This window comes from Mytilus trossulus, chromosome 4 (assembly GCF_036588685.1).
Source record: "Mytilus trossulus isolate FHL-02 chromosome 4, PNRI_Mtr1.1.1.hap1, whole genome shotgun sequence".
Classification (NCBI taxonomy): domain Eukaryota; kingdom Metazoa; phylum Mollusca; class Bivalvia; order Mytilida; family Mytilidae; genus Mytilus; species Mytilus trossulus.
Genome location: NC_086376.1, coordinates 74,642,412 through 74,653,824, shown reverse-complemented (window position 1 = coordinate 74,653,824; position 11,413 = coordinate 74,642,412). Strand labels below are relative to the sequence as shown.

Here is an 11,413-nt window from a genome sequence, read left to right as displayed (position 1 = left end):
ATAATATATACAACAACGATTCTTATTTGGTTGCGCGGTTTTGAATTAACCAACCGGTTGCAACTGTTGGTGGCAGTTCAGGTTTGTTTTCAGCTGTAATTTCATTCTCATTCTCAGAGTCTGTATCTGTCTCTCTTTCTATATGAAATTATTTTTCTTATATTTTTTTTTGCATAAAACACGTTTAACATATCATCTCACTTAAAAACTTTGCAAATATAACTTGCGTTTGGATCCTCAAAGGTCCGTAGTCGTGTTTTGTTATTTAAAAATTGTCATGTGGTGCTAGGTTGACATCAAATAAAAGTTTGGCGGGAGAAAAAAAAATAATTTGTGCTGGCCATCTCGAAGATTTGTTCCCATTATTTCATTTTGTGTTCACTGCCGACTACCAAAAGTATAAAAAGTTAGTAGAATAACAGGTTACACTTCAAATATTCAGCATTTTATACCAGTGTCAATTTACAGGTAAAAAAATATGCCAAAGATCAACAAATTCAGACAGTGGCGGATCTAGTCCCAGAAAAAAATAATTAAATAGCCTTGCCAGACTTCATAATATTGTCATAATTATTTGGACTATGGCGGATTTTCCCCATGAAAGGGCCCCCTGGAACCGCCTTTGAACTTCAAAAAGCTCTACACTGCTACATTCTCTCAGGCACTTGATTCGAGAATAAAACTGTGGAACAATGGTTCAAGTTTGTAAAAATAAATTACTATTAACATTACTGCCATAGTAAGGAATTAATTTCTAATTTCAGACCTGCCAACTATTCTGATTTTCGCGGTATCATCCCGATTTTTACCCCTCAACCCGAATCCTGATATCGGGATCGTAAAATTAGTCAAAATCCCGATTTTCAACAAATATACCCGAAAAAATTATTGTTTACCGATTTTGAAGTTTTTCTGATCAATTTTAAAAAATCAATCATTTTACCTGAGGACATATTATGACAAGTTAATGACCCTACGCTAATCAACAGTCACAACAGGTGTCATAATTAGTGGTTGTATGTAATCAGATTACCTAATGGGTCGTTTAAACAGTCCTCAAAATTAATTTGTATACACAAATTTGGTCAAACAGCCTTTAAATTTTAATCAATTTATCATACAAGCACGATTTGCAACATTTGCCGTAGTTCCACAGCAAAATCATAATTAATTGAAAGATGAGAACTGTAAAGAACTCTCAAGAAAACATCGTTTATCTTGAAATTTGTTTAATTTTTGAAACCAGACATTGTGTGTCTGTTGATTTAAAATCGACGCCATTTTGTATACACTTCTACTGTGTTACTGTATAAGCCTCCGCCGGTAAGAGCACCTCTGAATACAAAGAAAGATAGCTCAAATTTTATCCATTTTCTCATTGATACTGATAAGACCATAAGTAAGACTAAATCAAAATCTGTCTTCATCCTTCTTACTTTAGGACATGTAGTTTTAGGTATTTTGAGTCAAGGTTCATAGATGAGAAGGTCTTTGGAGGGGGAAAGGGGGGTCTCTACTTTGAATCCTTTATTTTTAATACCATTTTCTCTATTCTTCATTTATTTTATCAATTTTATAATTTAACAGTACAAGAATCATGCAAATAAAAGAAATCAAGGCCTACAAGCTCATCATTAGTATACCAAAAGAAAAAAAAAGAGAACTTAGACTATTTTAGGAGTAAAAAACAATGCTCACAGAAAAGTCGCTAAAATTGTAACCCTTAAAAATCTTGTCGCGCGCTAAATCCCCCATAGAGATTTTCAAAAGTTGGCAGGTCTGTAATTTTGCTAAAGAATTTGTTGTTTGTGACATCAAATCATTAAAGGTTAACTTGTAAAAACATTTATAAACTTTTTAAATCCATTGAAATCTAAATTTTAACTAGCAATTTGCCAGCTGGCTAGTGTTAGGTCTTGATATATCATCTACATAAGTAACTGCCATATGATTACAAACAAATACACTTTGTATTTACCGGTAAATGTATTAATTTAAAAATTGTTTATTTTGTTTTTGTTATAGATATATATATATAAGCCAAATATTTTAGATTTCTAAAGAAGGATAATACATATTCATATTTTGAACCATGTCAAATAGTTTTACATTGGATTAATTACATTCTTCCTTTAAACTATTGTTTGGATACAATACACTGTAGAAATTAATATGAATTATACTTTAGTTATGTAAATCAGAATACAATAGATTAAAGTTTAATAAGTGTGAAATAATATATTATTTATTTAGATTTATATTGTTTTAGGGAGACCATGACATAATTATCAAGATATGAGAAAAGGTCATTAACTCTATGAGCACTTGGAGTAGACAATTACAGCAAGAAATCAGCAGATACCATTGGAGTCTGAACAAGAAACTTTACAAGTAGTTGCCATGGTCAAGGATTTGTATAGTAGGTAATGAATTGTAAGAACAATGGATTGATGGTCGAAGTGTACATATTTTCAATTCCCAAAACTTAAAATATAATATTTTTAAAGTTGCATACAGTATGAATATTTTTAGAAATGGAGCATATGTATTGCACATTAATTGTTTCAATTATATTTTTCTTTATATAACAGTAAGTTGTTTTGACATTGAAAAATAAACAGAATTAAGTCAGTTCAATAACTTGATTTCAATTGACGAAAAACATAAATAGCCTCCAACAAATGCAGAGTTCATGAATGCTTTCAGAATATTAGTTTGGATTATTCCCCTTTGATTAAAGATGAACTTCATTTACCTGCAATTTATTGGATAATAAAAATTTATCATACCCTTAAGAGAATATTTATGTAAGTAGTTGACTGAATATGGACAATTGCAATATAATAAGTAATCTAATATGAATAATTGATAAGGTTTATTGGTCAATTAAGATAAGCCACGATTTTTTACCTGAGGTGAGATGACAAACAGACCCTACAAATTAGTACTCTTTGATGTGTAAATTGTCCATTAATTTCTGGGCAAAGTGGAATTTTACGTGTTGTCCACTTTATTTGTAATTTATAATTTCACCATAGTATCAAGGTGGAGTGTTTTAAATAACATGATTTTACCGTTTGAAGGCTTTACAGAAAAAAAATCAGTTGACTGTTGAAGAATATATTCATTGTATGGCCTTAATTATTCCACAAAAGAATGAATTGTAGTGAGAAATAATGGTGTTTTTTTTGCATTTTCATTTTCAAAAGTTGATTAGCTATCTGATTATTAAATATCTACCCTGTTCGAGTAAATTGTACATCATTGTTCATATAGAATGATAAAAGTCTTTATAGAGGTGTAGTTTAGTCAATTGATCATCCATGAAAAATAGGTCAGATTTTCCTTCCTTTATTTCACTATTAAGTATAAAATATAGAAACTGATGGAACTAAAATTTTAATTTATGAAAACTGCTTTGGCTGGCTGTTTCCTATATCTAGAATACCTGATATATGACAGGCATTGATCTATCCTTGAACAAGGGTACAATGTTGTAATTTGAGTAAAACTTCCATGCTCTGAATTGATTTACTGTGCTGTCCCATAGTTTGCTGATGCAGCTACTGCATAATATATTACCATATAATTATATTGATTTAATTAATGGGTTGATTAGACAAATTTTGCAATAGTAGATAATCTTGAGGAAGAATTTTAACCATTCTTTTGATCAATTGAATTATGTGGATTTCTTGCACTTCAAAAATTAGATTTGTAAGGCAAATTTGGTATGATTTGTTTCATCATAACGTTTCAAATTTTAAACTTGAAAAATGAATACACAAAAAGTCTTTTATTTTTAGCATTATTCCACCCATTTATCTTTCAAAGTTTTAAAGCTGAACAATTGAATTAGGATTCATTCAATAAGTAATCTTACTGTTGATATGATTTAGATCTAATTTGATCAAATTTGGAACAGAGAGTTGATTTTCCTTATGACAGGATTAGTATGAAGATTAATTTTGAAATTCAATAACATTGTGTACTTAATGATTAACATAATTTAAAATCCAATTCATAAATGTTTAAAGTTGATATTCGAACCCATCTACCTAAATATTTTAATTACTTTAAAAATTTTGGGTGATCTTAAGCTGTTTGCCAGGAGAATTCCAAGTTCATTAAGCATTTTAATAAATTACTCTTCAAAGGAAAAAATAATGCTATTTATATGCAATTAACAACTTTCTATTTTTATCAAGTGTTATGTTTGTTGACGCCATCCTCTAAATGAATAGAACTTTAAAAGGATTGTTGACAAACTTGTCTGGACATGCATGAGTTAACGGGTAGTATACTACTGTACCGTAATCGTCCAACCGAGACCATCAATATTGAAATGATTAACACATTAACTAGGCTATTACATATTGTAGGATATTTCTGGCAGTAGTTCAACTTTTTATCCAATTTGTCATATTGATCAGTGCACAGTTTTGAAATTTCAGCTGATTTTGAAGAGTATGGAGGATTTATACCTGTAATTTACACCTGGACAGGTAAAAATTCAGGTAAGTAATAAATTGGTCAATTCATTTGTTTTATTGATTTCTGCAGATAAAAGTTTACCATTAAATACATAACTTCCAACAAAATTGTGTCAATACACATTTTACTAGGATATTGTACAACATGTTAAGGTACGTTTTATTTTCATTTCTATTTTGTTCAGATTTGCATCATCATTTCAACTTGGAAATTTATAAGCAGAAAAGATTAAATTTATTTTAAATGTAAATTTCACTTTGATATAAAAGAAGCAGTGTATGAAGTTTTTTATGGGAAAAGAGGGAGAAAGGGGGGGGGGGGGGGTATTGCAGTCTGTAAAAATAAACAAACATTGAAATAAAAAATAACTGGAAAGAGTTTATATAACAATAAATTTTGAAACATTTTTTATGTACTAAGAGGATTAATTTACATGTGTTTAAATATTGAGTGGGGATGGTCAAAAGAATTTATTATATCCATTTAAATTGAATTTAAGTTCTTATCAATTAAGTAACTTGAAGAAAAAGAAGAAAAAATCATCTTTTTTTGTGAATTATGCTTGAGATTTTTTCTGCATAATCATTAATCAAAGAATTAACAGATGATTATGAGTTTGTAGTATAAGAAAGAAGTCCTTGCATTGAAAATCATGAATAAATTAAAAACATTCTCTGCCTTCTTGCATGTCAACAAAATGAAGATGACAGTAAATGCCATTAGGCTGTAGGAGTATCAATTTACATCCTGTAGCGATCAATATTACACAACTCTTTTTTCATATCTAAGAACAAAATAGCATTACTTGCTGTGAGCTCAAGCTCCCATCCCCTCCCCTCCCCCATTTTTCCTTAAAATATTTTTGTTTGCGATTAAAAATTGGGTGAGAATCATGATAAACAAATGAAATGAGATGTGCAGAATATTTCCCTGGAATCAATTCACATGAGGAGTCACAGATATGAGATTTTAAAATGTTTATGAACAGACTAAAAAATGTATTCCCATTTTTGCTACTTTTGGTATACAAACATTAAAGAAACCCTACATCATCTGTTACATTAAATTTTTGAAAGATTGGCATAAAGGCATACAGTTATGTTGACTTTATTTATTAACATTTTGTATATTTATAGATTTATGGATTAGATTCCCAAATATAGACAATATACTTTTCTAATATGAAAATATTTGTTTATTGTTATATTTCAAAAGAATTTAATATTTGGATAAAATATTTAACAATCGTCTTTGTTTGTTTCATGTATAACAGATTTAAGCTTTTGACAAAACTTACTTGTGGCATACTATCATATTTGTATAAAGCTATAAACTTGTAGGGCAGATACAAGACCGTTTGCGTATTTGGCAAAGTGACCAACTACTCTCAAAAATATTTGATATGATAGAAAGTGCATATATATTTTACTTGTTCTGAACATGCATGAACTATTTGCCACTGGACATTACGCAACCAACAATCAATCAATTTATATTTTACTTGCCCAGTAGACAGGTAATTTATTTTATGATTTAGCTATCTCTCAAAAAGCAGCTAAATATGTTTGGTATAGATCAAATGGAAAATGATCAATGAAGCCAATGGTCAGCTAGACCATATATGGATATGGAGAGATGTTGCTTGGATGAATGTCATGAGAGTATTGAGACAGCAAAGTAACAAAAACTTTGATAAAAAAAAAGCAACATTTGTCTGAACCATTTTAAGAATTTGAATACATGTAGTACAATACATATACATAATAGCCTTTCTGGTAGTATATGATGGATGGATGGATTAAAATATTTTATTTCAAAAATTAATTTCTCTTTCAAAATTTAACAATTTTCAACCTGTGGCTATACTTAACATAGTTTTATAGATAAAAAGATTGATATTCATTGTATTATTATATACAGCATTACTCTAGCATACACTAAAAAGGCAGTAAGCACACATAATTTTACCATACAACAGACAGGGAATAAGCACACATTATTCTTGCCTATAAAGAGAAAGTGAGCAAATATTATTTTACATCATACAATAATACTTTTATCATGTGAACTCTGCTTTCAGTTTCTGTCAATTTATTTTTTCAATTTTGTAGCATTTTTAATGATAATGTCTTTATTAAGTGGTTTAAGCTATAAAGGTCATTTGTCCATAGTGATATGACAATATTGCAAATTCCAGTTGTCAAATAATATATGCAGACCACCTATAATTGATACAGATATTTAATGGTATTTTGTTGTACCTATATAGAGCTACACCATACCTCTGGTTACTTAGTGAATGAAATCTTACATACATTCCCCTGTCTGTGTACATTGTTAAGACATGCTTTTCCATCTTGGGGTTATTAAGTGCACAAAAAGTTTATTAAAAGCTAGCTGGATTTTACAGCCCATATTATAAGAAATGATTGTTGTTAAAATATAGAGGAATATGATTCAGAAAAGAAATGTGATTCTATACCTTTGGAAAAAATGCTGATCACAAGATTATAATATTAATACAATGTATATGTAAACAACACAATATTATATATTTGATGCATTCAAAGTGTTTTTCTGCTTTTACCATCATCAGAAATGTGCAAAGCTGAATATTTGAAAGAAGGATTTATAAGTACTAAAATAGAAAACATACTAAAAGGACCATGGTCTGTGTTTAATTTTTTTTTCTAAAAACAGACCGCCAGCAAACTGATCAGATTTAATGCCTTGAGTCTATTTAACTTTAAACAGATATAAGTATATTGATATTTATTTTACATTTAATAATACCAGACAATACAATTATATTTATGTACTTTAAAGGACTATATTCAAATATTGTTTAATTTTCAGGTCAGCTAAAGTGTAGTTTTTTATTGTGATAATGGATAAATAACTATGGAAACAGAATTTCTTCCATCAAATATGGAGTATGTGGAAGGGGAACTAGAGGAAATAGATGCAAGTCCAGAGTTTGAAGGAGATGAAACCATTAGTCTTTCAGACATTCTGTCGTCAAGAGATTTCTGCTTGTCCGAGGAAGAGTTATGGGCCTTGTGTCGCGAATGTTGCCTTGTACTGGATGTTGTAAAGAGTTCACCAGAAATGTTCCAAACATTGTGCATTACACCAGACACCGTAGCTTTTGATGGGTCTGGTAACGTCTGCTTTTTAGACTTGGAAACAGGTATGGTATCAAATTGGCTGGTGTCATTTGTATGTTTGTAGTGGTTATAACATATTCTTTGTACAGAGATTAGTTTGTAAATTTTTGCTGAAATTAATGACAAATATTTCCCATTTGCATGGTATTCATTAACCAAAATAATGTCAAATTTTTATTTTTAACAAATTTTTGCTCTGATTTATATATTACATGTACATTTGTATTAAGTACTGACATTTATTTATTATTTTTTTTGGGGGGGGGGGGGGGGAAATTTACCAAAAAACCTGAAGATTTGAATAATTATTGGGAGGGACAAAAGATGGCTACAATATAAAATATTGGGAGATTTTGACCCCTGCTTCAAGAATTACATGTATGTTACTTGGGTACTTTGAAATAGTTAAATGCTTCTACAGAGTATTTTGCATAGACATTAGCAAAAACAATAGTTGTCAGACCACCAATTGGTATAGAGTTAAAAAGATATGCCATAAATGTTGTGTCTGAAAACATGATATTAAAACCATTGATAAAAAAAGCTTACATTAAATAGGATGTCATGTTTTATCTGCTATCATTATAAATCATCAACAGCCATTTATAAAGTTGAGCTGGGCAACTCTAAAAGAATATATGGTTTTAAATTTCTTTTTGGGTTTAATTTCAGACTGTGTCTTTTTGACAGGTTTTTAACAGATATATTTTACATTGTGAAATATATTTTTACCGCCATTCATTTTTGATAAAGTAAAACATGCTCATCAAGTTTGCATGTTAAAATATAATTTTAAATTTGTATTTATGAAATAAATGAACAGCTAATTCAAAGGTGAAAAATGTTTTCAATATTCAATGTGCACATATTTGAAGTTAAATTATATTTAAGGAGTTTAAAATAATTTGGTTGACTATCCCTTTTGCTGTGTGGGCTAATAACATTAGAATTGCATGCACCCAACCTAAAGAATTCGTTGAATATCAAATATATGTCCTGTTTCTCTTATTATGGTTAAGGTTAATCATGTTTTTCAATTCATATATAAAAGTTGGAATGATAGGTATAAACTTTAGTACACATGTGGTGTCAATGTATTGTTAGAAAATTTGAAAAGCTTTCTATCTTAAAAGTAAGTTTCCAAAAAAGTTCACTAAAAAATTGTAAAATTTATTACATCAACACCTTTTGATGAAGTTTATCTTAGTGTTTGGAAAAGGAAAGGAATTCATTTTAAATGGGCAAGAAGATTCAAAACAGTTGCTCAGCTATGTAAAAACCAATATTAACGTAAATTTCAGTTTCTTTCAATTTTCCCTTTTTCTCATTGAAAAATACTGGTCATTACAACTATAAGCTGCATGAAGTATTTTGAGTGAAAGTGAATTGAACCTCTGTAGAATAGGTCTCTATTGTCCCAGACATCATTAGTTAGTAGACAAATTTGTGTCCCTATTGTCAGCGAAAAGCCGATTAAATGTCTACAAGATAATGTGTTTACAGAGTATGAAAATCTGATGGATCTTATAAACGATAATAAAATTTTAAATTTCAAATCAATGGTGTTCAATTAAAATGGTGATTTTAATACAATTAAGGCTCTTGTTTTGTAATAGTAAGCTACTCGATGTCATTAGGTCATATTACCTAGAGTAGTTAGGTCATTTTACTGATAAGCTTTCAAGTAGATTTTGTATAAACTGTTTATGGCTGCATCGAATTGGGGGGTTTAACAATATATATAGAGTGAAAACATAATATATTAGTTTATATTTTATAAGGAACAGCATAATATTTACGAAAGAATAAGTTGGAAGAAAAGTCCAGCAAACTAAATTTATTTGAGGTGTACGCTTGTTTGGATCTTAGATTTCAATTATAGCTTATAATGAAGAAAAAAACCATACTGGTACTCATATTCATAATTCCGATCATGTTTTCTTCATAACTGTTTAGAATGATATCTTGATGTCATAATACAGATTTAAAATTTTGTCTGCAGTCTTTTAAGTTTTGCAACATACCTTTTTAAAAATATTATAAAGTCATTATATAAAAGAGCTATTATAATTATCGACTTGTCAATAATTTAGGAAAAATTTTGTCCTTGATAATGGTGATGTATAGTATAGAGGAAGATTGACAATTGGAAATCTTGTCTTTATTATCAAGAAAACCTTTGATGCATGGAGAGTTGTCTCATTGTCACTCATACCACATCTTCTTATTTATATTTATCACTAAAGGTTATTGCCATGATCTCTTTATTCTTTAAAATTTGTCAATTTAGAATGATGTATAGTTTCTATTTCATCGTTTGCTATCAAGTGGCAATTTGACTCTGTTTTTTTAGAAAGTTCAACAAAGTTTAGAATAAATTAGTATTGACTCCTAGGTTATCAATTCACATGTACTGAATATTTTGGTATCCATTCAGCAATGTTTGTTTGACCCTACTGTTGATTCTGATAGGTAAAAGTTTGAATGTTTTGTGTTTAAATAGCCTGACTTTTATAACATAAGTTATTGTGTAAGTAAATATCATTAAAAGTTTTTATGTACAGTGACAAGTTCAGATTTTGTAATAAATTGTCATGCCAAAGGGATAATTGACCACTAAAAAGGAAATTACAAGAAGTTATTCAAAATTTTAGCTGATTACAAGGAAGATATATAACTTACTGGTACAAGGTATAAAGAAAATAGTTGGTCATTTGTAAAAAAAAAATCTTCCCTTCCCCTAAATACAGATATTATTTTGGTACATGTACATTGTACTCTAATATCATTATACCATACTGTTTAAAAGAAATACTATTAATAGAAAGAATAATGCCAAATATAAATAAAAGGAGTTGTGTGGTAGTTTTCAATAAGACAGCAACTCAACAACACCATTCAATCAATTAAAACATCTAGAGGTCACCAAAAGAATTTCAGCAAAAGATACTTAAAAGTTCTTGATTGTCCAAAAAGTGAATAACTGACTTCAAAAGGACTGTCATTTATAGAATATATCAAAATGAAGACACTAGGGACCAATGCAGCAAAACCCTAAACATAAAAAAAGAAATCTTTTTTGTGATTTTTTATTTCATTTTATTTTTTGGTGTTTTAACGCCATTTTTAAGCACCACATTTAGGCTATTTTGTGGGTGCCAGATTTTATTGGTGGAGGAAGCTGGAATGCCGGAGAAAACCATGACCTTCGATAGGAAAACTGACAATTCTTGTCAATCAAGATTGGAGACAAGAGCACTGTCACGAGCGGGGTTCAAACTCAGTAGTAACTTCTTAGACCACTCGGCCACCAAGGCCCCTATCTTTTCTGTGTTGGTTTGATGCACTACATTGGCCATTAGGGTTGGGGGTTGGAAACAGGGTTCAGTAATATGGTCTAAGGTCTAATATTTTATTTTTTTTGTCCTAATTTTACTCAAAAAGTCTAAAGGGTTTTATACAGAATATTTTGTTTGACATATTTGACTGGAAAAGAATTTATTGTCTGACAATCTAAACACAACCTGACTGTTCATTATTAAGTCTTCTTAATTTAACAAACATATTATTTGCATTCATGAACATGCATTATTCAGTTTGCTACAGTGTAAAATTCAAATACAAAAACCTGAAGTGTAAAACTTTTGCATTGTATCTATTATAATATGGATGATGCTTTTGTTAAAACACACAATGTGACAATGATTTGCAAAATTTTGACCTCTTTAAAAAAGTTTTATTGTTAATTTTCC

The 11,413-nt window shown here is 29.5% G+C and overlaps 1 protein-coding gene across 7 annotated transcripts in view; it reads left to right on the top strand.

Moving 5' to 3' along the window:
* Positions 1-284: 284 nt before the first annotated feature.
* LOC134715965 (kinase non-catalytic C-lobe domain-containing protein 1-like) overlaps positions 285-11,413 on the top strand; it is a 52,126-nt gene continuing 40,997 nt past the window's right edge. Inside the window, exons 1-4 of one of the 7 annotated variants that reach the window (XM_063578568.1) lie at positions 285-406; positions 2,270-2,403; positions 4,455-4,517; positions 7,351-7,684. In XM_063578568.1, the coding sequence (XP_063434638.1) occupies positions 7,396-7,684 (289 nt within the window). In that variant the 5' untranslated portion in view covers positions 285-406; positions 2,270-2,403; positions 4,455-4,517; positions 7,351-7,395. Of the gene's footprint in view, positions 469-2,253; positions 2,404-4,454; positions 4,518-4,560; positions 4,647-7,350; positions 7,685-11,413 lie in introns of those variants that run through there. The other 6 variants (XM_063578569.1, XM_063578567.1, XM_063578574.1 and 3 more) reach the window with 6 other exon arrangements.